Source organism: Plutella xylostella, chromosome 31 (assembly GCF_932276165.1).
Source record: "Plutella xylostella chromosome 31, ilPluXylo3.1, whole genome shotgun sequence".
NCBI lineage: Eukaryota > Metazoa > Arthropoda > Insecta > Lepidoptera > Plutellidae > Plutella > Plutella xylostella.
In genome coordinates this window covers 2,073,290-2,099,201 of record NC_064011.1, presented here as the reverse complement: position 1 = coordinate 2,099,201, position 25,912 = coordinate 2,073,290, and the positions used below count along the sequence as shown (strand labels likewise).

The 25,912-nt window shown below is 36.0% G+C and overlaps 1 protein-coding gene and 1 non-coding gene across 2 annotated transcripts in view; one reads left to right on the top strand and one right to left on the bottom strand.

Moving 5' to 3' along the window:
* The window catches only part of LOC105393449 (ALK tyrosine kinase receptor), a 54,316-nt gene extending 28,512 nt beyond the window's left edge, over positions 1-25,804 (top strand). Inside the window, exons 17-30 of the mRNA XM_048632177.1 lie at positions 8,020-8,121; positions 9,931-10,144; positions 12,155-12,272; positions 12,425-12,522; positions 12,777-12,944; positions 16,055-16,249; positions 16,575-16,693; positions 16,859-16,968; positions 17,369-17,458; positions 19,120-19,181; positions 20,505-20,596; positions 20,986-21,103; positions 21,376-21,544; positions 21,929-25,804. Of these exons, the coding sequence (XP_048488134.1) occupies positions 8,020-8,121; positions 9,931-10,144; positions 12,155-12,272; positions 12,425-12,522; positions 12,777-12,944; positions 16,055-16,249; positions 16,575-16,693; positions 16,859-16,968; positions 17,369-17,458; positions 19,120-19,181; positions 20,505-20,596; positions 20,986-21,103; positions 21,376-21,544; positions 21,929-22,582 (2,309 nt within the window). The 3' untranslated portion in view covers positions 22,583-25,804. The remainder of the gene's footprint in view (positions 1-8,019; positions 8,122-9,930; positions 10,145-12,154; positions 12,273-12,424; positions 12,523-12,776; positions 12,945-16,054; positions 16,250-16,574; positions 16,694-16,858; positions 16,969-17,368; positions 17,459-19,119; positions 19,182-20,504; positions 20,597-20,985; positions 21,104-21,375; positions 21,545-21,928) is intronic.
* Positions 4,686-7,115, bottom strand: LOC105393441. The gene is made up of 2 exons (XR_007268126.1): positions 6,243-7,115; positions 4,686-5,274 (listed from the first exon to the last, which is right to left on the bottom strand). It is a non-coding gene; the product is annotated as an uncharacterized LOC105393441 (transcript).
* Positions 25,805-25,912: the final 108 nt, after the last annotated feature.

Below are 25,912 nucleotides of genomic sequence, written 5' to 3'. Positions count from 1 at the left end.
ATAAGTGTCGCAGGCAATTTGTAATATCTCGCCGTTTACATACGGCGTCGTCAGTTTACAAACGCTCGCTGTTTTGTAATTTGCCGAAGGCATATTGTTAACTCGTTCAATCGTTCTGATTTCGATGTTAATTGAAGTTTTAGGGTGACCATGATAAAACACAGTTTGAACTTTGAACAAATGGAAAAATCTGACTTTATTTCACGATTTCAAGTAAGACTTTTTACTTTTATTTTCTAAAGTAGGTACCTAAGCAGGTACATAAGTTTAAATATTTAATAAAAAGATACATTTTAATAAAAAACGTAGTCATTTACACAGAACAATAAAACTAGGCATTTCCAGATAAAAACAATCACTGGTGCTCGAATGCATTAAACTTAGGAAAACGCTAAACACTTTACTAAACAATTTATGAAGCTCTAAATTAATATCCTGCATGTGTCCTCCGTACACCGGGATCTATGGATAACGTAGTAGTTTTTAGGTGCGGGATAACCTCAAAAACTTTGTCGCTTGTCTACGGCCCTTTTTACTGCTCCTGAACTGTTATAAATGACTTTAAAGTCACAATTATTAGGTGAAAATGCTTCTACACTCGTAATATTTGCACTGTTTTGAGTATTTATTGAGTCACAGAACCACTACGTGACGCCATTTTTGTTGTCGTGATCTACAGCGCCGCGCGTGGTAAGAACCAGAACTAAATTCTTCAATCTGCCGCGGCATTATGTAAACGGCGTATGGATTGTCAATGAAATCATTTGGCATATTATAAAATGACACGGCAATTTACATTTTGCCTTCGGCATATTACAAAACAGCGAGCGTTTGTAAACTGCCGACGCCGTATGTAAACGGCGAGATCTTACAAAATGCCTGCGACATAAGCATGGCGAACACAGCGGCGACTGCTTTTCCTCTAGAAAAACTACGAGGTACCTATGGATCATTATACTAATTGGAAATTACTAATACACGAAGATCTTTGGGATTGCTATCAAAGCATGGAAGACTACATCGGCAGGGTGAGTGATGTCTCTCTAAGAGACATGGAGCACTTATAGAAGACCACTTCCTGGCAGTAATTTTGCTTAGTGGGTCTATATTACTGCGATCCACTGATAAAGCAAAGTTACAGCAAGAATGCCAGAGATGAGAAGTGAAAGAGGAATCAGCAAGCGCTTGTAGAAAAGTCATGATGATGGTGACATTTTCTACGTGATGGAGTCGGACTCATTGACAAAAGAATAAAGAGGACTTGGCATAAAAATCGGTACTTAAAAATATATCGTCGTCTCTTTTTAACTTATTGGTGTTATCGTACGTAAAAAAGGACAACAGTAGTTTTGTCTTTGCCTAAAATTACAACATTGCGATCGGTCGCCATGTTGATTGACCAAGATTGACATCCAAACACAAGGTACTTCAGCTGTCAAACAATTTGTTTGTTTACATTTTTCAAGAAAAAAGCCGCCATTTTAATTGACACCAAAGTTTAGGTAAGCGCATTTTTTTTCGTTGATATGGCATGTCCTCTCTTTATTCTTGTCAATGGTCGGACTGCACAGCAAGTGGCAGTGGGCAGTGAGGAATTGATGCTGTCATCTGATGGTTCCGCTGCTAGTGCAGGTCCTCCTTCGAGTCAGAAGCGTGTATAGGGTAAATGTCCCTATTGCTGTACCTATTATTATTAGGGTAAAGGTTCCTATTTTTGTATCTTTATTTTGTTGTTATTATGCTTATTGGCGCCAGGTATCGACAATATACATGTAGATATGCTGAGGGCTGATGCTCCAATGTCTGCTACTTTACTGTTCCCCCTTTTGACCCGTATTTGGGAAGCCGGACAAGTACCCGCTGAGTGGAAACAAGGACTCCTGGTGAAAGTTCCAAAAAAGGGGGACCCATCGCGATGCGACAACTGGCGCGGCATCACGCTACTGCCCGCTGCCGCCAAAGTCTTAGCTAAGATCCTGCTAAACCGCATCGCGCCGAAAGTAGCAGTGACCCTCAGAGATGAGCAGGCTGGCTTTCGCCCTGGACGCTCCTGCACTGACCACACCAACACCCTACGGGTCCTTATTGAGCAATGTGTCGAATGGCAGTCGGAGCTATTTCTGGCCTTTGTAGACTTCGAAAAAGCCTTCGACACCGTGAAGTGGACCGCGTTGTGGTCAAGTCTACAACGCAGAGGCATACCAGCCTGCATCATCCAAGTGATACGCTCGCTATACGAGGGCAGTACATGTAGGGTCGTACACGAAAAAGAGCTTGGGGCCCCAATACGCATTTCAGCTGGCGTCAAGCAGGGATGTCTCCTGTCACCGCTCCTATTTGTTATTCTCCTTGACGATGTGATGAGGAACGTGGTTACTATCCCGAGAGGTATAAGCTGGGCTTCAGGTGTCCTAGAGGACCTAGACTACGCGGACGACATCGTGCTGATTTCGCCAACTCTCGACCTATTACAAGAGAAACTCGCACACCTGCAGGAGGAAGCCAGAGTAATGGGTCTGCGAATAAACCGACGCAAAACAGTCGATATGCGTATCAAGGCTAAAACCTCGGACGCCTTAACACTCGATGACCAACGCCTGGACTCGGTCGATGCATTTACTTACCTCGGAAGCACGGTCACCTGTCAGGGAGGAGCAGACGAGGATATAGAGAGCAGGATCAAGAAGGCGAAGGCTGCGTTTGCCCAGCTCAAACCTGTTTGGGACTCGAATGTGCTCACAAGGCGGATAAAAATCTCCCTCTTCGACTCCATCGTGAAGTCCGTATTGCTCTTTGGTTGCGAAACGTGGAGAGTGACGAAAGGGCTGACGAACAAACTGCAAGTGTTCGTCAATAAGTCCCTCAGGTCGATCCTACGCGTTTTCTGGCCGAAGACAATACGTAACGAAGATCTGTGGAAGCTGTGCCGACAATCTCCCATCGGCAAGGAAATTGCGAAGCGAAAGTGGAGATGGATTGGGCACACTGTACGGAGAGGAGCTACGAATGCCGCAACTATAGCCTTTGACTGGAGGCCACCAAATGGCAAGCGCTCCCGGGGACGCCCTGTCCAAACATGGCGCCGAAGCGTCGAAAACGAGCTGCGAGCCGCTGGACTAAGCTGGAGTGAGGCCAAAACTACAGCCGAAGATAGGCGGAAGTGGCGGACGTTAGTGGAGACCCTCTGCACCTCTGGGGTGCCATAGGACTGCAACATGCTTATTATTTTTATTAAGGGCCACTATTTAACACAAAATGTAGTGAATGTATAATTTTATAGAGACTGATTGTATTTTTGAATGTTCTTGGTTTGTATTAAGTAGTACTTTTGTTTTTGTAACTTAAGTTTGTGAATTAGTTTCACGTTTAAGGAGTAAGGTCACAGTGCATATTATTATACTAGTTTAAGGGCCACTGTTGGAATAATGATGTAAACTAGTATAACCTATTTGTGTGATTGTGTTGTATTTAAGAAAAGTAATTTCTATACTTCATCTATGTGTACCTGACGTCTTCCTCTTTATCGTCTCACCTGTCTAACCGTGTACATCCAAATAAAAATCCAAATTACAAAAATTAATCTCGCTGTTTTCACTTACGCCTACCCAATAAAGATTTCATTTTTTTTACCCTATATTTTTATTAGCTATTCGGAAAGCTTATTAAAAATTAGAGGACCCGTATTTTTTTATTTTTTATTTACATAAATTTTTCCATGTTATTTTTAGCTTTAAAGTTTATTATTTTAAAACCGGAAGTGACATCACATATTAGGCTCAATTTTAATTTTAGTCCTTTGTCCTTGCCTCGAAAAAAAAACGTAGATGACACTGTCAACTGAAAACCAAGAAATAGGTCATTTTCAAATGACAAAAAAAGTGTGACATTGATAATTCTGATGATACAAAATAGTTAAAATGAAACATATATTTTTACTAAGCATTCCAGTCAAGCATAATTGAAATACATGAATACATAATATATTACTATTTTAAAATAAATATAATGTACCCCAAATTTTTCAGCTATGTAGGCGGTGGCATGCTCTGGGAAATATTATATAGCGAGTCATCTCTTAATGCGTACCAACCATTTTATACATAAAATAAATAGGTACGATCAATAAAAAAAAAGTCAAAAAGTGTCTGAACAGAATTTATGAAAATGACCCAAATAAACAACAAAACGTCACAATAAAACGTCAACGTCAATCAAAAATGACAGTGACAATAGGCTTTGAGCAACAAAATGCATCGCACCTAATGCATGACGTCATCAGCACTTTTTTACTATTTTATGAATTTCTCCAAAATCATACATACAAAAAATTCAAAAATATTTTTTTCGTGGCTTTTAGAGCTAAATCTCGAAATGGTTTTCGATTTATAGCAGCTTTAGTTTTTTGAAATGTTGTCCATTAAAAATTACTTTTTTAATGTTTTATTTTCATTATTATTTCAATAATTCTATTACTATACTAATTATTTATAAATTTTTAAATTTTTTCTTTAAATAATACTTTAACCCATTAAATAAATGGGGGTTAAAGTATTATGATGGGGGTAATTTAAAAATTAAAATTATTTTTATTAATTATAAATATTTAAATTACCCCCATCAAATCAATTGAATTAAACAATATGTTTTCAATGTAAATGAAATTCTTAAATTAAGCTTTAATTTGATCTTTCTAGAAACACTTTCCAGTACCTCTACTTTGTTACGACTTATTTCAATTTATAAATGAAAGCGACGGGCAATATGTACATATTTTAATTTTTAATCATTTTAATAAATTAAATAAAATTACATTTAAATCCACTTTCAATAAAAATTTTCAATTTTAAATTCATTTAAATAAATTTATTGTAATCCATTATATTCTTAATTATATGGACAGGATATCTCCTTCATGCTTCATGAAAAAAAAACAATTTCACCCGAAAGAACCGTGTATTCACGAGAATTTTATTCAGCATTGCTTTTAATCCAATTGGTGAAGGCAGACACCTTAGTGTACCTCGTAAGTGAAAGATCGGTACAATTTGTACGGGTCGTCGCGACTAATCCAACAAGCATGCCATCCATGTAGAGAGGCCCTCCCGAGTCTCTATTACAAGTGTATCTTTCTCCACCGTCTAGGATACCAGCACAAATCATGTTCTCCGGTAAAGCTTGATAACCAGCGGCAGCGGCGACAAAACGACGGCTGCATTCGTCGTGGTTTATTGTGTATACGATCGCTTGTTGCAGAACTTCGGAATGGTTACTGAACTAAAAGGAATAAAGAAAAATATATATTTTAAAGGTCCTAGAAGACCAAAATGGTATTGAGCGTCATAATAGACTCGTAATCGACTTTAACAACACCGGACACTAAGTTTACTATTGTTTAAGTGCGTCTCTTGAAGAGGAAAGAAGGATCTGCGAGTGACGTAACTATACGACGATCGTACGACGACGTAGGTATACACCAGTATGCGACGCGTGACAAAATGTGGTATTGTTCTGTGTGGTGGTGTTGAGCCCTCCGTGGTAGGTAGACTATTCCTTATACAGGGTGTTGCAAAGTGGTAGGTATACTAAGTCTAAAGGGGGTGACTTAGCAGAGGGTCAATCTGAACAACTGTGGGTGTCTCTATTCTATTCTCTTATTCGTGGGGATGTAGGTACGGTGGCCTGCGCCTAAAAGTATACAGGCGGAGTTTTTAAAATAGCGATCCCTGATGATGAAGGGACCAGGTACATCTGTTATAAATCGGGGGACGTGTTGTGTGTGATGTGTGTAGCAGTGGTGTTTATGTGGATGTGCTTGAGCAGCATGTGAGCTTGAGATCGCTATTTTAAAAACTCCGCCTGTATACTTTTAGGCGCAGGCCACCTTACATGCACCTGGCAATCTCGAATGGAACCTAGAACCTGCCTAGGAAGGCAGTTTAGACTTTCTCGGACCATTTCCACCACGCTGGTCCACTGCGGGTTGGTGGGTTCACATAATCTGGATGTGCTAAATCTAGATATTTATGCAAGTTTCCTCACGATGTTTTCCTTCACCGTAAGAGCGATGGTATACATTGTACTTAAGTTAAATTAACTCATTGGTACATGTCAGCGCTGGGAATCGAACCCACATCTCTGGCGTGAGAAGCGGGCACTTACCCGACTGAGCTACCATCGCTCCAGACCCGACTGAGCGACCACTGCTCCGTGCAATCATACCAAGTACTTAATAGAAAACTTACCATCGTTTCACCCCAACCAGCCTCCTGAACCTCATGGTTGTCGGGCACTTCCAAACCGGATGGAACGATAAAAGCAGGCTGTATAACATTAGACATCGGCAGTCGTGTCCTTAGCGTTAGCAAAACGATATTAGAAGTCCAATTTTTTCTAACAAAGTCGGGATGGATCTGGTAATTTCTTACGCGGACAATATGGCCACCCTTTTCATATTTGCTGGATCCTGCGCGGATACGCAGATTACACGGCTTAACTTTTTTAGAGCTGTAAAAAGGTAGTTTGTTAGGAGTGGCACCCATTTTTTCGTTATTATCTTAAAGAAATTAGCCGAGAATAACACAAACAAAGCTCATGCCAATCAGAAAACAGTCGTCTGTCCTATTCCGTTTCGTCGTGTACAGAGTAAAGGCGGCGGTTCGCGCCCGCGACCGCGCCCGAGGGCCGAGTGTTGTGACGCTCCTTGGGAGAGGCCTATGTCCAGCAGTGAATGATTATTGGCTGATGATGAGAAGTAACAATCGACTCAATTTGTATAGGGTATACAAATTCGCGTTTGTTCAAGTCCCCATCAGGGTCACAAGTATAGAGAATAGGTAACAGAACTTATTGAATAATGGGCTACTAACAAGCGGTTCGCAGTAGATACGACGGTGCGTTTGGAAATAATTACTGCGCCGCAAATAAAATGCCATTTGCCTCCATCACGTCTTTCCACTTGCACTATGCTCGGGTATTCTTCGACGCTCGAGGGTTGTCCTCCGATGATGTAGACCCCAGCATCCTTTAGCGCAGTCGCTGTGGCTGCCAAGGCTGGGGATAACGACGATAAACAGTCTAGGTGCAATTAATAACGAAATAATTTTGTCATCGACCCACCTATATCTCAAACGCTACATTACTCACATGTCAAGCTTAGTGCCAATTTCTCCATAGTCGGCTAGAGCATAACCAGGGAGTAGTGGTTGACTTTTTACACATCTGTCATGAATTTTATATGGAGATGACGTATAATTGATGAACCAATCCCTGACGGTTAGATAACAGACTATGAAGAAATTGGCACTTAGCCTTTGCTAACGATAAAACGATTATTCCTATCAAACGCTCCATCATCATCTCATCATCTTCAGCCTATAGCAGTCCACTGCTGGACGTAGGCCTCTCCCAGAGCACGCCACTGGATGCGATCTTTAGCTTTCCGCTTCTGAAACGCTCCATCAATTAGCCCAAACCAAAATCTCTGAGTCTCGAAAGATTTATATGGAGTCGCAAAAGTTTCAATAATATTTCTGTACTTGTAGGAAAAAAAACTTTGTTAAATTAAAAAAAACTTACTAATGATAATGAAAGCAGAAGTGGTCGAAAACATCATAATATCGCTTCTCAACTACCAACTGTAATGTCTTGAAAAGTAATGTTAATTTAATTTCAAAGTATCTATAATCGCATATTCCAGGTGAACATAATTGAATGATTGAACATAATGTAATCGTGAACCGTTAAATGAGATAATTTGGTACACAATATTTTTATAGTTGTATTGTACTATCGGGGAATCGGCTGACTTCTTTTAACTGTTAATTTTGTCTGAAAATGCCATAAAAACTTTAATTCCGTTAAATGGAAAACAGCAAGGAAATTATGATAAATATATACTTAATTATGTATAAACTTATAGGATTATATTTTTGCAATAGGTAATCTAAACCAGTTTTTTTTTTAAGTTACCAAAAGTGTACATTTTATAGTAGACAGTATAAACATCCCATCTTGTTCCAGTCGAGGACGACTGGCTGCGCATCCCGTGGTACCTGACGATGGTGATGTCGGGCGGATTCATCGTCGCCCTCGCCATTGTGTTGTGCGGCTGTCTGTACCTGTGTAAGTATCGTGCGCGGAACTAGTTGGCCGCGCCTTAGGTATGTGAGCGGTGGGACGGGGAGGCGGGGGCGCTTGTTGTCAATGTCATTACTACTAAGTCCAAGCGCCCCCGCCTCCCCGTCCCACCGCTCACATACCTAAGTCGCGGCCAACTAGTTCCGCGCGCACTATAGCTAATCTAACCCATAGAAAATTACCTACATCTTCAGTTAGCGAGCGTTGTGAAATTTGATTTTCAGTTTATGAGCGTGAAACTGATAAAAACAACAAACAAGTTAACTGCGAATTGCGTTTGAAAATTATGGTTAACCGACCAAATTAAGACCGACCTTTTTATATGCAGCGACCCTGCTATTTCGGAGACGAAAAGTCAATCGATATAAATTTATAGCTTAAATAGAGATTTAACACTAAATCTAGATTTAATATGACTGTGCAAGTGGCCCCTAGCTTAGTTTGTGGCTATTTCACGTGAATGAAATAGCCACAACGCATGGAGTGCTGCTTCGCGTGTTTTGAAACTATACAAGGCCAGAACGCAGAGGGTGGGCTCACGTATATTTTCAAATTAAAATGGTGCCATGATTTACTTGAAAGTATACAAGGCCATTACGCACTAATCGCGTATATTTTCAAGTAAGTTGGGCTAAAATTATGGCTTGAAAATATACTGCAGCAGTTACCACTGCGTACTAATCGTGTATATTTTCAAGTGCCAAGCGGCCATCCGAGCACTTGAAACTATACGTGATTAGTTACCAGGTAGCCCTTCTGAATTGTTGCTCTCTCTTTCTTTCATGCGAAATAGTAATAAGTCTATTGTTTTCGAAACATTGCATTATCATTCAGCACTTGGCATTGTTTTCGTAACGTGTTTTTTGTTTACATTACATGGTACAGTTAAAAAGTAAATTGATTTAAATAAAACTGAAGAACTGTTTTAAATAGTAAAAATTATCTCAGAAGAGGGTGTAGAACAATTCATAAAAGACAATTACGGTGAATTCAAAACTTGATGAAAAATATGTCTGTAATAGGTCTATAGGGTAATACCTACTGCACTCACGAGCAATGAATAAGTCCAAGTAGCAAAAGGTCAACACCAAATGACCCCAATTTTTTAAAACATTTAATTTAGGATTTGATCAATATTTACTCTTTTAGTTGGTTATAATAATATTTTGATACACTGTTAAATGTACTTTAATATTGCCCACGGCGTCATTAAGCTAGTCTTTTCCGTTCAGGAGCTATCGCCACTGGAACTTTTTCATTGCTCGTGAGTGTAATAGGTATCACCCTTAATTCATATAAATAATAAGATATTAGTATTCTTACTTGTTATTTATCAACATTCTATAGGTATGACAGGCAGAACAAGTAAATTGTAGTCTTGTACATTTACCGAAATAGTTAAGTAAATCAGAATCAGCATGTAGGTATAAATTATACGACAAGTACGCCAACCAAGCAACGTGCGTAATAGCAATGTATATTTTCAAGAACGATTCAGTAAATCCCAACTTGAAAGTATACGCGATTAGTACGCACAAATCGTGTATATTTTCAAGTAAAATAATATTTTTTTTCACTTGAAACTATACAGTGCTAGTACACTATGGGTGCGTTCTGGCCTTGTATAGTTTCAAAACACGCGTGCTGCTTCTATAGTAACAATAATAATACCTACCTAATGTTTTACGTGATTAATCCAAGAAATTCCAAGTAATATCTCACCTTATCCGTCATTTTGCATAGATATCTGAATTTTCGCTTAACAATTATTCAAACCAACCTTCCCACCGCCAGACAACTCCTACCAACGCAAAAAAGAGGCCGCAATCCGTCGGAAACACCTTCTAGAGCAAGAAGTCCAGTTGCACCGCCTCCGCAACCCGCCAGGGGGCGGGGAGGGGGCCCTGTCAGCCTTCAACCCCCACTACGGGAGTGAGAGCATCCTACCCCAGGGGATAGATGTGAGGGGGTTGCCGCAAGTCGCTAGGGAGAGCCTTAAGTTGGTCAAGTAAGTTTTGGTGATTTTTGAATGCGTGTGGTAAATGCGTACAGTTTGGGGCAGATAAAGCTGACCATTGAGTGTCAATGTTACGATACGAGGGTTGGGTTTCTCTGCCCAGTGTTAACATAATTTTTTGAGGATATTTTTTTTAGTGATAGATCCGGTACCTTGTTATTATTTTAGCATTTGTTTTGCTGTAGTTACCTAGGTATAGAGATTAAGTTATTTTCGGGTCAGTCACTAATAAAAAAATCTCGTAATGGTGATGGTTAAATAGAATATTCGGAACGTTTTAACTAATCCAACAATTTGCGTGTTTGAATTTTCCTTATGGGCGAAATCTTAGATTATTTAGTATTTGCACGCTAGCGCTAGATAAGTAGGTACTTTTGCTGAATTGTTTACATACCGCTGGTTGTAGGTTTGAGCTGGTTTAAGTTGAGTCAAACCATAACATTTTGATACTTGAAGTTATATTTTTTGTTTACTTACTAAATTCTCATTCTGTAACTCGGTTTTTCTTAACTTAAGGGTAGTTTCAAATAAGCATTTTTATTTTATAGGAGTATCGGACAGTACCGTCTGGCATATTGCAAAACAGGGCTCTATACTTAATGGAATATTTCTATCTCCTGGAAGAAACAGAACAGGCCGTCTAAAAAGAGAAATTGATGATTTTACTATGTGTGCCCTTGGTCAACAAATCCGGATATTTTATACAGTTTAATAACGTTATCTAAATAAATATTTATTGGTTTCACTATTAGCCTTCATATTAATACCTTCTAGCTTGAATAATGAGCTTTTTGGTGGATGGTAAGTTGTTTTTAAATACAGAAATAAGGTAGGTAGTCACAGGCAAAATTTCAAGTATCAAAGTCAGTTTTGGTTCGCTATATAGGGTTACTACATGAAAGATAGCTGCGCCCTCATTTAATTTCAGGACTTTATAGTTTCACTGTACGTTACAGCAATTTTGAGGGTTTATACTCCTATTTTTATCCACAAATAGGCAAGATATTTTTCTTCAAATTAGCGTTTTCAAACTGTATCTAGGCATAAATTAGATTCCAAAGAGCTCATTACACCCACCATGTAATTTTATTCGGGCGTATAACCGTTGAGCAACCATAGCTCCTCTCATCCACAGCCGTAACAATCCATGGAGATGGTATGTTTCTTTGTACACAATACATAGATAGGTAACACTTGACATGTCATCGCTCAATGTTCCTATCATTACTTCATAAAAATCGATAAGTATTGGAAGAGAGACTGTGCTGTGTAAACCTAACCTAACTTCGTTCATTTCATCCATTCATTCGTTAACATTATATCTATTCATTCGTTCAACCGTAATATCAAAGATTGCTTGCGCATTTGTTATCTTAAGGCCTATTCTGACATCATACATCACAATGTTTTCAGTTACAAAAATCGTGTGACAAAATATGTATAAACAAAATGTCTGAATAGGCCTTAATAATTGACCGAAATATACTGAGTGAGCCTTTATAAAGTACACATCTCAAAAGGGATTCTAAATTCTGAATAACTTTATTTAGATTAAGAGAAAATTGCAAAACACTTTATAAGCACTCATCTGTATATTATGTTTTGTACCTAACCTTTTCAGCATTACCTGTTTGACACTAACAGCATGTTAATTTGTTGTTGTACTTTGTTCGTCAGACATAAATGTTTATTATGTGTCTTTTAAAAGTACCTACACCCTAAGCAAAAACTAAGGGAGCTATGGTTTGACATGTGTATCTGTTTATGTTTATGTGTTTATATTTTTATATTTATACCTTTTCTGATGAGAGTTTGGAGTTTGAAAAAGTTTTGAAGGCTTCGGCAACCGAAATCCGTCCAGTTTAACTAAAGACCTACACATTTAACTTTTATATTTTTCTTAATTTTTTATTTATTTTAGAGGCCAATAATAACATTATTCATTATTGACAGTGACATCTAGCGGATAATAATCTAATTACTGCAAAATCTATCACTCAGGGCCCTCGGACAAGGCGCGTTTGGTGAGGTCTACCAGGGTCTTTACAAGCATCGGCTTCAGGATACGGTGGAAATGCCGGTCGCAGTCAAAACACTACCGGAGTTGTCTTCGAGCCAGGTCAGTAGCAATTTTGTCCTTTAAATGGTGTTGGAATGTTGTTCCAGCAATATCTTTCCTAATTTTTGAAACTGCCTCGTAAAGCTGAAGTTCTGGGGACATAAAACTCTGTATTAGTTACTTTTTAAACGCACATACAATGTTTGTTTCAGGCTGAGTCCGACTTCCTTATGGAGGCAGCCATCATGGCAAAATTCAACCATCCAAACATCGTCCATCTGATTGGAGTATGCTTCGATCGGCATCCAAGGTAAAATTCTTATTTATTAATTATATATTTTCCTTGAAAAAGTGTTCTGTCAAATTTTCATCTCTATTCCATCCAAAAAATATCTGCTACAGATAGCTATATGCAATAAGGCCACTTTCAGCACTGTTTGATTTTTGGAGCATTTAAAGTGTGTATTGTGTCTTTTAAACAAAAACGTTGCTTCATTTCTACATTCCACCGTTAAAACTTCACATACCCACTTATCTTGACAAGAGTTTTATACCCTCAAACAGATTCATAGTGCTAGAGTTGTTAGCTGGTGGAGATCTGAAGAACTTCCTTAGAGAGAGTCGTCCGAGAATCGAAAGGGCCACGGCTCTCACTATGAAGGACTTGCTTCTCTGTGCGTTGGACATCTGCAAGGGTTGCCGATACTTGGAAGCTAAGCGGTTTATACATAGGTAAGTTAGTCTAAGGTTAGCTTCCAATAGTAAAAAGGAAGTAATAGTGTGTGGTGACTTTAATGTTGACCTATTAAGTGACTCTCCTAATAGGTCGAAATTACTGTTACTTTTTAAATCATTTAATCTTTTTAATGTCTTTCTGGAACCATCTAGAATTACATCCACGTCTGCCACTTGTCTAGATAACATATTCTGTAACTGTGAGTTTAAAGACAGTAGTGTGATAAATTGTCTGAGGTCAGACCACAGTGGGCAGACCATTACCTTAGTAAACACTGACAAGACAAATAAAACTAAGGTGAGATGCAGACCGATTACTACAAAGAAAATTGACAATTACTTGAAGAAACTAGACGAAAAACTTCCGAAGGTTAAAGTAGATTGCAATTCTAATGAGATGTATACTAACTTATTTAAGATAATAGCTGATGAGTTTGAGAGTAATTTTAAAACGAAGGAAGTTTTGATAGACAATAAAATTAAATTTTGTGACTGGGCTACAGATGGTATTCGCAAAAGCAGGGCGACATTATATGATCTGTATGAGATGAAAACATTCATACTCCGCCCTGACTTTCAATCTTATGTGAAGAAATATAGCAAAATGTACAAATGTGTCTGTCACTGTGCGAAGACAATTTTTATTAATAACAAGATTAAAGACTCGGCTAACAAATCTAAGGCCATTTGGAATATAATTAATAACGAAACGGGGAAGAATCGAACACGCGAGACTAATTTATCTTTAAAGGTAGGCAATGACATAATAACATCAAATGACGAGGTGGCGAGAGTCTTTGAAGAGTTTTTTACGAACATTCCTTTAGAGACTACCTACTTGCAACCTAGATTCTTCAGCTACATTAGCTGAAACCCTGGCGAAGGAGAACGCACCTTCAACCGATAAGGAATTTAAATTCAGATATATTAATACATTAACTATTATAAAAACATTTAAGTCTTTAAATATGAAGAAAACTGAAGACTTGTGGGGAATGTCAGTTAAATTTGTTCTTTCTATTATTAATAAAATCGCCCCAATTTTGGCTAACATTTTTAATAAATGTATCGTTGAAGGTGTGTTCCCAGATCTTATGAAATTGAGTAAAATTATACCTCTGTTCAAGAGTGGGGATATGGAGGACCCTGCAAATTTCAGGCCTGTCTCGGTTCTTCCAGTTTTGAGTAAAATATTTGAGAGGGTCATACTCAATCAGATGCTTTTGCATTTCAATGAAGCTCGATTGTTTCATAGCCAACAGTATGGTTTTACAAAAGGCAAATCAACAACCGATGCCGGTACTGCGTTAATTAAGCACATATTTGACGCCTGGGAAGACCATCACGATGCTATTGGAGTCTTCTGTGATCTATCGAAGGCGTTTGATTGTGTAGACCATCAGACTTTAATTTCGAAACTGAGATACTATGGAATAGGAGGAAAGGCTTTAGATTTGATAGTTTCATATTTAGACAAGAGGCAACAAAGGGTCGATATTAACAATACTAAATCACAGGGGGCTCATGTAAAGATAGGCGTCCCTCAAGGATCTATTCTAGGACCATTTTTATTCCTCATTTATATTAATGACTTGCCTTTTATGGTTGAAAAATTGACTAATATAGTTTTATTTGCTGATGATACTTCTTTGCTTTTTAAAGTTAAAAGAAGTGAAAATAATTTTAATGAAATTAATTCTATTCTATCTGACATACACGATTGGTTTACCGTTAATAATCTTCTATTGAATTCTAAGAAAACGAAATGTATTAAATTTACACTGCCGAATGTTAGACAATGCGATACTAACATTATTCTAGATGGGAATAAATTGGACCTAGTTAATGATACTGTTTTTCTTGGGATGACTATAGATTCAAAGTTACAGTGGGGACCTCACATTGAAAAATTGGCTGGAAGGTTGAGCTCCGCAGCTTTTGCTGTACGGAAAATTAGACAACTGACCGACGTTGAAACCGCCAGATTAGTTTACTTTAGTTATTTCCACAGCTTATTGTCGTATGGCATTTTGCTTTGGGGAAGAGCCGCTGATATTGAAACTATATTTGTATTACAGAAAAGAGCCATCCGCTCTATATACAAACTAGGTTCCAGGGATTCATTGAGAGAACTATTTAAAGAAATTAACATCCTTACAGTTCCATGTCAGTTCATTTTTTCCAATTTAATGTATGTACGAAAGAATATTTCAACTTTTGATACAATTGGCAGTAATCATGACATTAATACTAGGAACAAGCATAAGCTGGCTTTTCCAGCGATGCGTCTGGCGAAAGTTAATAAATCGTTTTTAGGGTACTGTATTAGATTTTATAATAAGCTTCCAACAGAAGTTGCTCAAATGCCAGAGAATAATTTTAAGTGTTACATTAAAGAGAAACTCTGTAAAAAAGCTTATTATAAAATTGATGATTACTTAGAGGACGTTAATGCATGGCTGTGATAAGTAGTTAGCTCTGCTCATATTATTATAATAATCATTATTAAGCTTATAAGTACCTATTGTATACCAACTAGTTTTAAGTCTTTTTTTTGAAAAGATGGCTCAGGAGTTTCTTGCCTCCGTTCTTCTCCTTAGACAGAAAGAGCCCCCCCTTGTCCGAACGGAGAGTAATTTGTAAAAATTGACGTTCATCAGAAAATTTTATATTTGTACGATGAATAAAAAATTTTGACTTTGACTTTGACTTTGTTAGATGTGACAATAGTGGGTGTGATGATCGGTCATTAGTCCATTCATTTCAGTAAATATAAAATTTACTAAAGGCCACATTTACGAACAAGCGCAGCAAGTTGATAAAATATATCATAACTTCAAATGGGTTCATAGCATTTTTTTAAAATCGCTATGCTGATTTAATTTCTTGAATCTAGCAACTAAGACGTAGACTATGAAAGGGGGTCAGGATTCTCTGCCACTGTGACGGTACCTACCAAGTCTCTAGAAGGCAATTTAATTTTAGCCGGAGCGGCCTTTTATATTGGAAATTCATTACCCTACAAGATTATAAGATAAATAAAAATATCAAACGCCTAGTAAGCCTTAAAAAATAAATATCAAACGTTTTATTGTCCTCTAAAACAGAGACATCGCTGCCCGCAACTGCCTGCTAACCTCGCGTGGACCGGGCCGAGTGGTGAAGATAGCAGACTTCGGCATGGCCCGAGACATCTACCGCTCAGACTACTACAAGAAAGGTGGCAAAGCCATGTTGCCCATCAAGTGGATGCCTCCAGAGGCTTACATCGATGGAGTGTTTACTATTAAGACTGATGTTTGGTGAGTAAAAATGACAGCTACAATTTTTGGTACTTTTATGCTTAGTTTTCAACTTGAGAATGTTACGTTCATCTTTATTCAAGTATGGTATGCAGCGCCGTGATTTGCTGAATTGGGACTTAAGATAATTAAGCATACCTTTGGTAATTTACTTACTTATCTGTATCAAAAGGGCTTGCACCAAAAAGTTAATCAAAATTGAATCTTTGCTCTTTTGATTTGGATATTATACTGTCAATGCAAGACAGAAATTGATTTGATTGCGTTTAAATGTTTGGTGCAAGCCACCCTTAGTTTAGTTTTTAATTGGTATTGTCTTATTTAGGTCGTTTGGTGTCCTGCTATGGGAAGTGTTCTCTCTTGGAGTCATGCCGTATACAGGGTGCTCCAATAGAGAGGTCATGGAAATGGTCTCAGGGGGTGGAAGACTTGAAAAACCTTATGGTATGTTACTAAACACTAAGATAAATAGGTTAAATTTCGAATTATCATACATTGGCAATTGCAAAGAAATTATTGTTTATTAAGTTTCACTCATAATGTGCTCTTCAAATTAACATAGTTTTTCAGCTAAAGTAAAGCACTTATTCAAACATTTAACTTCTACAGGTTGTCCTGACGAAATCTATCAGCTTATGTGTGAATGCTGGAACCCCATTCCTGAAGAGCGACCGACATTTGCCTCAATGTTCGACAGACTTAATACTTTCCTTCAGGTGGTAAGTATAGGAACAAACACTCTGGAACTATAAATTGTAAACAACGCAAAGGAAGGCAGTTAAATTATGTCATCCAAGTAAACTGAAATGACTGTCATTTTAACGATGCAAATGCATAATTAAACCATTGACATGTACTAGCTTTAACAAAGTAAAAGAGTAACAGAATATTCTTGTAAATTTTATTGACTTATTGGATTAAAGGGCACAATCCATTACACTTTTCTTCAACACGTAAAAATGATCGTATCCCTTTACCAGGTCTAACTATGTATAATACAACTGTTCTTCCTCTAAAAAGCATCAGTCAACAGAAACTTTTCAATACATATCATCTGCCTGCGACAGTGAATGAGATGGCCAATGACCAACATTTTAATGATATTTATATATTTTATAGGATCCAGAAATCCTTAGCAATCCATTGCCAGTACTTCGTACTGCTCTTCCACCGTCTGAAGAATTTAACACAAGACCTAATGGAATACAGGTATGCAGACTTTTATATTACTTAAATAGATTTAGCAAATACTTATAGTACTTGGTTAGCAGTTAACATCTATTAGTGATTTATTATATTAATTACGTAGTATCACAAAAATTTCGTCAATCTAATATAAAAAAAAATATAAAAAATTCAAAACATCTTAACATCATGTCAACTGCAAGCCAAGGTTGTTAATACTTTGAAATAAGGTTTTACTTTACGACCAAATTTAACATAATCTTCTCAAATATTCTAGTCATGAAAAGTATTTATTTGAGTGTGTAGGTGACCCCCCACAGATTAAAATTCCTAAATTACTAATAATGCTGAATTTCTTGTTTTTTACAAACATTTTCGCTCTGGCTACTAGAAGCAAGTAATGGGAGCTAATTCGAATTTACATACACTCCAAAATTGGTCATTGGACTAGTATTTTACACAAATATTGACAAAAACTAAGGATTACACTTTGTACATAATTAAAAGACTGAATCCGATCTTAGTTTCTGTCCGAAAGTAAATGTCAGTAAGATTTTGGAGTGCAAATGTAAATTATTTAATAATAATAATATAAGTGTTAGTGGTTCGTGGTTTTACATTCGTGCTTGAGAGTGCCGCATGAAACTTATAACGATTTCTTATAACTCTCCCCTTTTTTCCTCATTTGAATGATTCATTGCTTAGAAACCCATAGATTACCCTGCCCTCGTAGATAGAGATTAATTGGAATGTTAAAATCTATCAAAATTATGAATTTAACGTCTAAATTCAATGCATGATGAATTATGACTAGTTTCAAGTTTAAAAAAACTAAAATTTAAATTGGAAAATTACCAATAATTACCTGATTGCATTTGTTCAATATATTATATCAAGAGTCCGCTTTTATGGTTTTCTCATTGTTAACGATTATTTATTTATATTTTTAACTGGCTCCATATGACCACGAACTTTTTTTTACGTAAGGGACGACACTTAATAAGGTACATTTCAAATAATCTCGTAATCTTATAAAAATAATACGAATACTAACTAAATGTTTACTTGCCTAGTAGCTATAGCGGGAATTTATACCTTTCTCTTTTAATCTACCTTACCCCTTTATAGCACTGGATTTTATAAAAATACTGAAGTAAGTATATGTATTCAAATCAAATTGAAAATGTGTTTTTTTATAAAATCCAATGAGACTTTTTGTGCACGACTAGAAAAAAAAACTTAAAAGATACAAGATTATAATCCAAAAGCGCTATGCTATGATGCTAAAATATACCTAGTCCGTGCACTTTTAATAACTGCGATCCGAACTATAGCATTTAAAAACCGTAACTAGACTATTTTAAAAAATACAAAAGCTAGTGAATTCCGATTATTACGGTGGATGCTAAAGTTCAGATCGCTTGCCCAGTAGTAAAAGCGTCATAGATAAAACACTACAATTTGTAGATGGACAATTAAACATAACCAAAAATACGACAACAAAATTAAATAGTCCAAAAATTAAAGACAAGGAAAAGGACGGAAAAAAGTAAATTGTGCTTTGAGTTATTGAAGCGCATTTGTTGGTAACCCTACCAAATTGCGGAGTCATCACGATGACATCATCCAGATAGATTGTCCGTGTACGACTAGTAGTGTTTGATCCATGGTGTGCATGTCTGCAGCGAGCCCCCCCTCTGGACTACCTGGTGCCGCTGGGACCGAACTCCGAGCCGCAGCCCGATAGGTACGACGGGTTTTGGACGGCTGGCAGATTTCGAAGATTACATGACATTTACATTACATGTTTACATGATCGTATGCTTTATGGCGAAACGAGCAGTGTTCGCTACCTATTATTACTCGCAAAGTGCTCTTAATAATTATGAATATTTGGTTTATTATTATAATATTAAATTTTTGCCTGTTTCCTAATACTTCTACAAATCAAATTATTATTAATTAGCAAAAACCAAAATGTTGCCTGCCTACTAGAGGTAAATTCGTTGTCATTTAAATTTTCTTCCTCGGTACAAAGCTCACTAGTTATGTACAGGCTCATTAACCGTGTTAGGATATGAATGAATGATTGATGATGATTTCACATTTTTTCCTATAACTAGAATGAACCTAGAGTTCTCCCTTAGCCTTATTCTAGACATTTTATTTTAACCTACATAGGTCTCTGCCAGCCAACCAAAACTTTCAATTAATTAAACCAATTACCTACCTATTTAAATTAATTATTTTTGGCACTACCCTTTACAACTCGATGTTGTCAGTATAGTAACAAACTGTTAACTTTTTCCGCTTGGTGATTATTTCTCAGGTTTCTGAATTAAGTTAACGTGTTTATTACGATTAGTTTACTTAGTATCTGTTTTGTGAAAGATGACTATCCAGTAACTAATAAGTTTATCTTATCAAACCTTGCAAAATAATTGTTGATGTTCTAAATAATTACTTGTTAAGTACATACAATACATTACTACTGCAAGTGAGCTTGAGAAATCATCACAGATTAATAATGCCTATGACTAAGTTAACAGCCGAAATATTATTTCAATGAACTCAATTTATGGAACAATATTTTTCTCTACCGATCATACATAATTAAATACGTAACTACTAACAAAATTCTACTTCGGAAGTTTTAGCTTTGTCAAAGGTATGTATCTAGGTAGGTATTCTAAATTACTCTTCTTCCAACAATTTCATCCACTGCTATGATTAGAGACAAAAGCAGACCTACCTATACATATTTGAGCATGTCATTAGAATTTTTAAACCAATTTTTTCCGCCGCATTCCCCATAGTAACATCATCTATGTAAATAACTTAGTCAGTTACCAACTTACAAAATTAAATACTTACCTTGGGGTTAACCCTTGTTTAAATCCAAATTAAATTTCGAGTCCATCTTTAAGTTCCTTTAAATTGATATCATATCATTTTATTCATCAATACCTACATTATTTTTCTACACATTTTTGGTATTGAAATACATACTTCTTACCTTATTTCATGAAATCCACCTTCTTGAAACTAAACCTGTTTTGCCAACATTTAGGCTAACGGACCCATTGCTGGATGCTCATAGCAGCTCCCCAACGGTGACACCAGAACAGCAGAAGGATTTTCAATATCCACCTCTGCTGAAAGGTATGTGAACTGCATTATTGTTTCTATAGTCTGGGTATAAAGGTTCAAAGTAGGTTATGAAATCTGGAGTACTCAAAACTTTTACATACTTTTACAGAATCTACTTTTCTTCACTTAGTTTTATTACTTGAAAGAAAATAACTGATCAATGGTACGGATAGGTACGCCTTAGCTGTTATTCCTACGAAGGATAGATACTAGAGCCATAATAATCATGTTTTTTCTTCAATGCATACCAGTTTCGACATGAAAGCAATTCTGTTTAAGATATTGTTTATTGCGAATGCGCGGTGGTGGTACGGTATAAGATACTGATGATTTTATGGCTACAGCATCAGCCGGGCTGTATTAGGTTAAAATCTGTCCTTACCAAGTCGTTTCCCTTGCAGCATCACAAGACTATGGCAGAATTCCAACGGGCGGGTGGAGAGACGCAAGAAGCGACGCTGGCGCTGGCTCCTCTCACGAGAAGATCACAAAGTTTCTGCCGTCTAACTCCACTGACAGGTTTCTTACATTTTTATATCCTTTGGTCTAAACTCTAGACTCTAGAGTCTAGAGTCAACAGTGACTAAGGAAAGGAGTCCATACAATACAATTCCCATCTGCTCCCCTTTTGGATTGACTAATTGTACATGACGATATTTCATGGTTACTTAATTGTTTAAAAAGTTTTGTGTCTTGAAGTTTTTGGTACGTCTTTTTTCGCTTAAGCATTATTGAAATCCCATTGCTAAGAAAACTGTAATTTAACACAACTGATACTTTCCATTTTCCAGACTAATAAGCTCAGCTGAAGATCAATCGATAGACGACGACGATGACGATGATGACCTGGACGAAGATGATATGGTTAAACCATACAAACAGAAACCAACATGGAAAGAGACTTCTTTCAGTCAAGTGGCCGTCACTGTAGAGCCGAAACCCAAAGAGGCTGCACTAGCCGTAAGTTAAACAACGATTTCAGAGGATTAATACACAGATTGATGCCAATTAATTTTTATAGTCCAAATTGTCTTTTACGTCTTTTGATTAGGATGTTTAGAATTAGGCCTTTCAAATAAGTTTAAAAAAAACTTGATGAACAGTTATTGCTTTATTCCTTGCTCTCACTTTCAGCAAACCCGAGCAATTTAGTAATTTTCACATAGGTACATTAAGAGGCAGATAAACCTGACCCCCCTCAGAAGCATTGTTACTATGGGATGGGGGTCAGGTTTCTCTGCACCTGACCGTACTTATGACATGTACAAAGATGACTGCCTAAGAATAAGACATGAACTATAAAATATTGGCAGATTCTTATCACTTAACGTATAATTTTCGCAGGTCGACAAGCTAATAAGCATAACACCGACGTCACCGAAACCACCAGAAAATGCATTATCTAAAGCCATAGACGCAGATAAGCCTAAAGACAAAAATTTGGCAGTTGAAACAAAAACGGCACCAATTGCTTCCCCTGACCCGACAAGAATCAATGCATGGGCTAACAACCCGCCACCTCTTACGGCTAAGCCTAAGCCTTTATGTCTAGACGCTGCACAGCTGGAACAAAATCTGAACGCATTAAAAAAGAACTCGGGCTCAGTTAATCTGAACACTATGAATATATTACCGCCATACATTAATGTGGTCACACCTAACAAGCTCTCCGAATCAAAGACTATAAAAATTGATCCCAAAAAGGCGGTAATACACGATTTGCAATCGCCCAAAGAGGAAGAAGTGGTTAAAGAGGAAAGCAAACTGAAAACCTCTAGTTCGGCTGCTAGCCTTTTGAATGGACCGATGACTGATGTCCCGTACGCCGACAGTGATAATGCCTCATCGGGCTCCAGTAATGCGCCTAACCACATCACAAACATACAGAAGAGCGTTCAAAATAACTATCAAGAAGTCAATGTAGGCAAGAAGAAAGTGACAAAACAGGGTAGCAATGGCGGCACTGAAATAGCAAACGAATCGGAAATCAGCTGCTAAACGCCGTTTAGTTTAAAAATGGAACGGTTCGTTTGGAAAACAAAGAGTTGTATTCTTGAAAAGAAGGCCGTCTATCGAAGTTCTAAAACTGAGCTGTTATTGGTTGTGGTGCGAAATTAATCATGTTTTATACGAATATAAGTGAAGTGTCACCGTTGGTAAACGCGGTTAAAACGATTTTAAACGTTAGTGAAATATTATTACCTGTAAATATATAAGGATTTTTTAAATACACTGATATATTTAGTGACTGTTATTGATGTAGGTAAACTACGAACGGAAGATAATCAATTGGTATGTAAGGCCGTAACTTAGGAAAATTGTAACCAAAGCATAGCTTTAAGATAATATTTTTTGTCTTGTACAAATTGATGTGTTGATTTTTTAAATATTTAATAAAATATATTATAAGTAAGTGACATAGACATTGTTGTTTTACAAGTATGTATAATGTCTTCCCGAAGACCAGCTGGCTTGTAGTTGATTAAAGTATAAATATGTTGTTTATTACATTTGCTCAATGTGCTCAAATAGTTCGCCATGTCCAGTGTTCCATTAGCAATATTACATTTGGCAGAATCTATAAGAAAACCATGCCATGCATCTTGTATATTAAACCCTAGCCCATAACCTTAAATGTAAATGGCTAAGAGAACACAGCTTTTTTATAAAAAATAAAGTTTTTTACTCTAATATTTAAAGTCCTCCCTAATTTTCCCGTTTTATACTTTATTTCACTAGCTACATAGATTTTTATAAGAAGGTTTTTTTTAAGTTTTTTTGTTTTCAACATTTTGGGTTAAGACTACCATAAAAATCACGCAAATTAAGTATAACTATACCTACTTAGATATAAATAGGTGTGATTATAAACTTTACCTATAGATATGAAAACAAAAACAATGAAACATTCTCTCTTTCATACTTCATACCCAATCAGATACCTACTTTGGAGAAACAGAAAGAGCAAAAAAATATATAGGTAGGTACACAGTCCGTGTTTCAAAAAAATGTAATAAATAAATTAGGTTGTTATGTTATTTTTCATTTTATGTGATGAAAATTGCGTGTCATTTTCACTATGTGAAGGGAACTTTTTAACAAGAATCAGTTCTTTTACTTATAAAGTTGTTTCAAAACGCCGTTATTATGCAAAAAGAACTACAGTTTCGACTACACTTTCATCGTCTTTTCTAAATAAAATCAACGCTGTAAAAATCTAACTTTCATAAAGATTTTGCTCGAAGAGGATCTCTGAATAGCTCTGTATAATTTTCTAAAGAAGTTGGATATTTAATTTTTTCCCACAACCCTATTATTAAAGATTAATTTATTTTAATAATATACCTAGTATTTTTTATTTTTTTTTGGATTTGCAAAATATATTTTAAAAAAATACAATGGAACTTTGTAATTAGATTTTAAGTAAGATCCGCCCCAGTAAATTGATGAAAATATGAATTATTTATAAATCATACATACTTAAGTATGAAGTGTTGGAAGTACTAAGTGCTAAAGAACTTTCATACCAACCGTAGTTTAAATTCATTTATGTTATTGAAGCTATATTGAAATACAGTATAACAATTAACTATTTAAGGTTTTATAAAACTTTAATAAGGCACATGAAATTAAATACGTAACAAAAGTCAGACTCTCCTCATACATGTATACCTACTTGTTAGTGCATATAATTATATTAGATCCATAAGTACTTACTGATTTGTTATCATAAAACCAAAGCCTGATAGCGTAGGTACGTACCTATACATTTTTGTCAATTTCGCACCTTATTTCACAGCGTCACAAAACACAGAATGACAAAACAGAAAGAGATTTGACTCAGAAGTTATGATGCTAAAAAGTATGAAATTTTATGTCTACAGTTTTTTTTGTATATTGTTGAGTATTCTGGGCAAAATAGAACATGAAATGGTATCCGCACTGTAACTATTTAAATGGTTGAAAATTGTATTTTCGTGTTTTATTCAAACCATACTTTTTTTGTAAAAATCCGTCTGCTGATGTTAAAATATGATGAGTTCTAACAAAACGGATTTAAAATGTCGTATGTGTTTATCACATAAGTGGAGAGGCTTTAATTACAAGTAAGATATACTTAGTAAATTAAGAATATTTATAACAAGAATATAAATTATTTCGCTTTTTTGAATAGTGCCAGCAGTATTTCTTGTAATGCCAACTTTTCATGCATTTATATTTATTTCACAATTAGGCATGAAATGACAGGGTATGGGGTTTTTATTGCTTTTATAAATACTTACCTAAAGAAAAATCTCCTAAATGTATAGTCTCCTAAATATGTAGCACCATAAAGCATATTAAATGGTTTTTCCATTTTCTTTTTTGCTCGGTGAATAACGTTTTACTGTCACTAGAGAACGACGTTGCTCAATTTTAGAATATTTCTTTTATTATGATTCCTTCTTGCTTTTTAAATAATAATTCGGAAAAAGGAAAATGTGGTTGTGACATAATGTATAAAGAAAGAAAGCTAAAAGACATGGCAAAGTTCCTTTTTATATTTCTACAGTGACTTTGAAATGTTATTCCCCTTTTTAGTTTTAAGAGACCAATTCTATCATCTGGAATTTTTTTTATTTGGAAAAAAAACAACGAATATTTATCAATTCTCTTGATCTAAAACTGAAAATATTATGCTTATGTTATTTAGTTTGTGTTCTTCAGACACACAAGCACAAACTAACATACTTAGCCTTTATTAAATACAAAAAAAAATATTTTAATGCACTTTGTTTTAATCGATTTTTTTTTTGTAAAAAGTTTAAAATGTTTTAATTAAATATACCTGCCTACCTTAAATAAAAAAATCACATGATAAGCTTTTCAATCAACGCGATGTGTGTAATCAAAATCATATACTTACAAAATATGTGTAGTTAAATTGTGCTAAACACAATACATCTCTACATTACTAGTATGAACAATGAAACATTAAGTATATCTATCGTGCAGTGAAATTCAATAGACAAAACTTGACGTTGATCTGTGTACAGATGTGTATAATATACCGAATAACCATTTTTATATAACAGTAGGTATGAAAATGTGCTTTGAATTTACTGAATGTGCACATTAATTTATATAATACCTATTGCATGTATGTATGTGAGAATGAAATGTAATATTTATAATATAAAAGAAACGAACAGTGTTGAAATAAAATAATAAATGTAAATATTTAATGGTTTTTCTTATAAATCCTTTTTATTTTATATTTTTGTAATTATCTACCTAATTAATTATTTCGAATTCAATTTATAATTTAAGTCTACAAAAAGCAAAAAC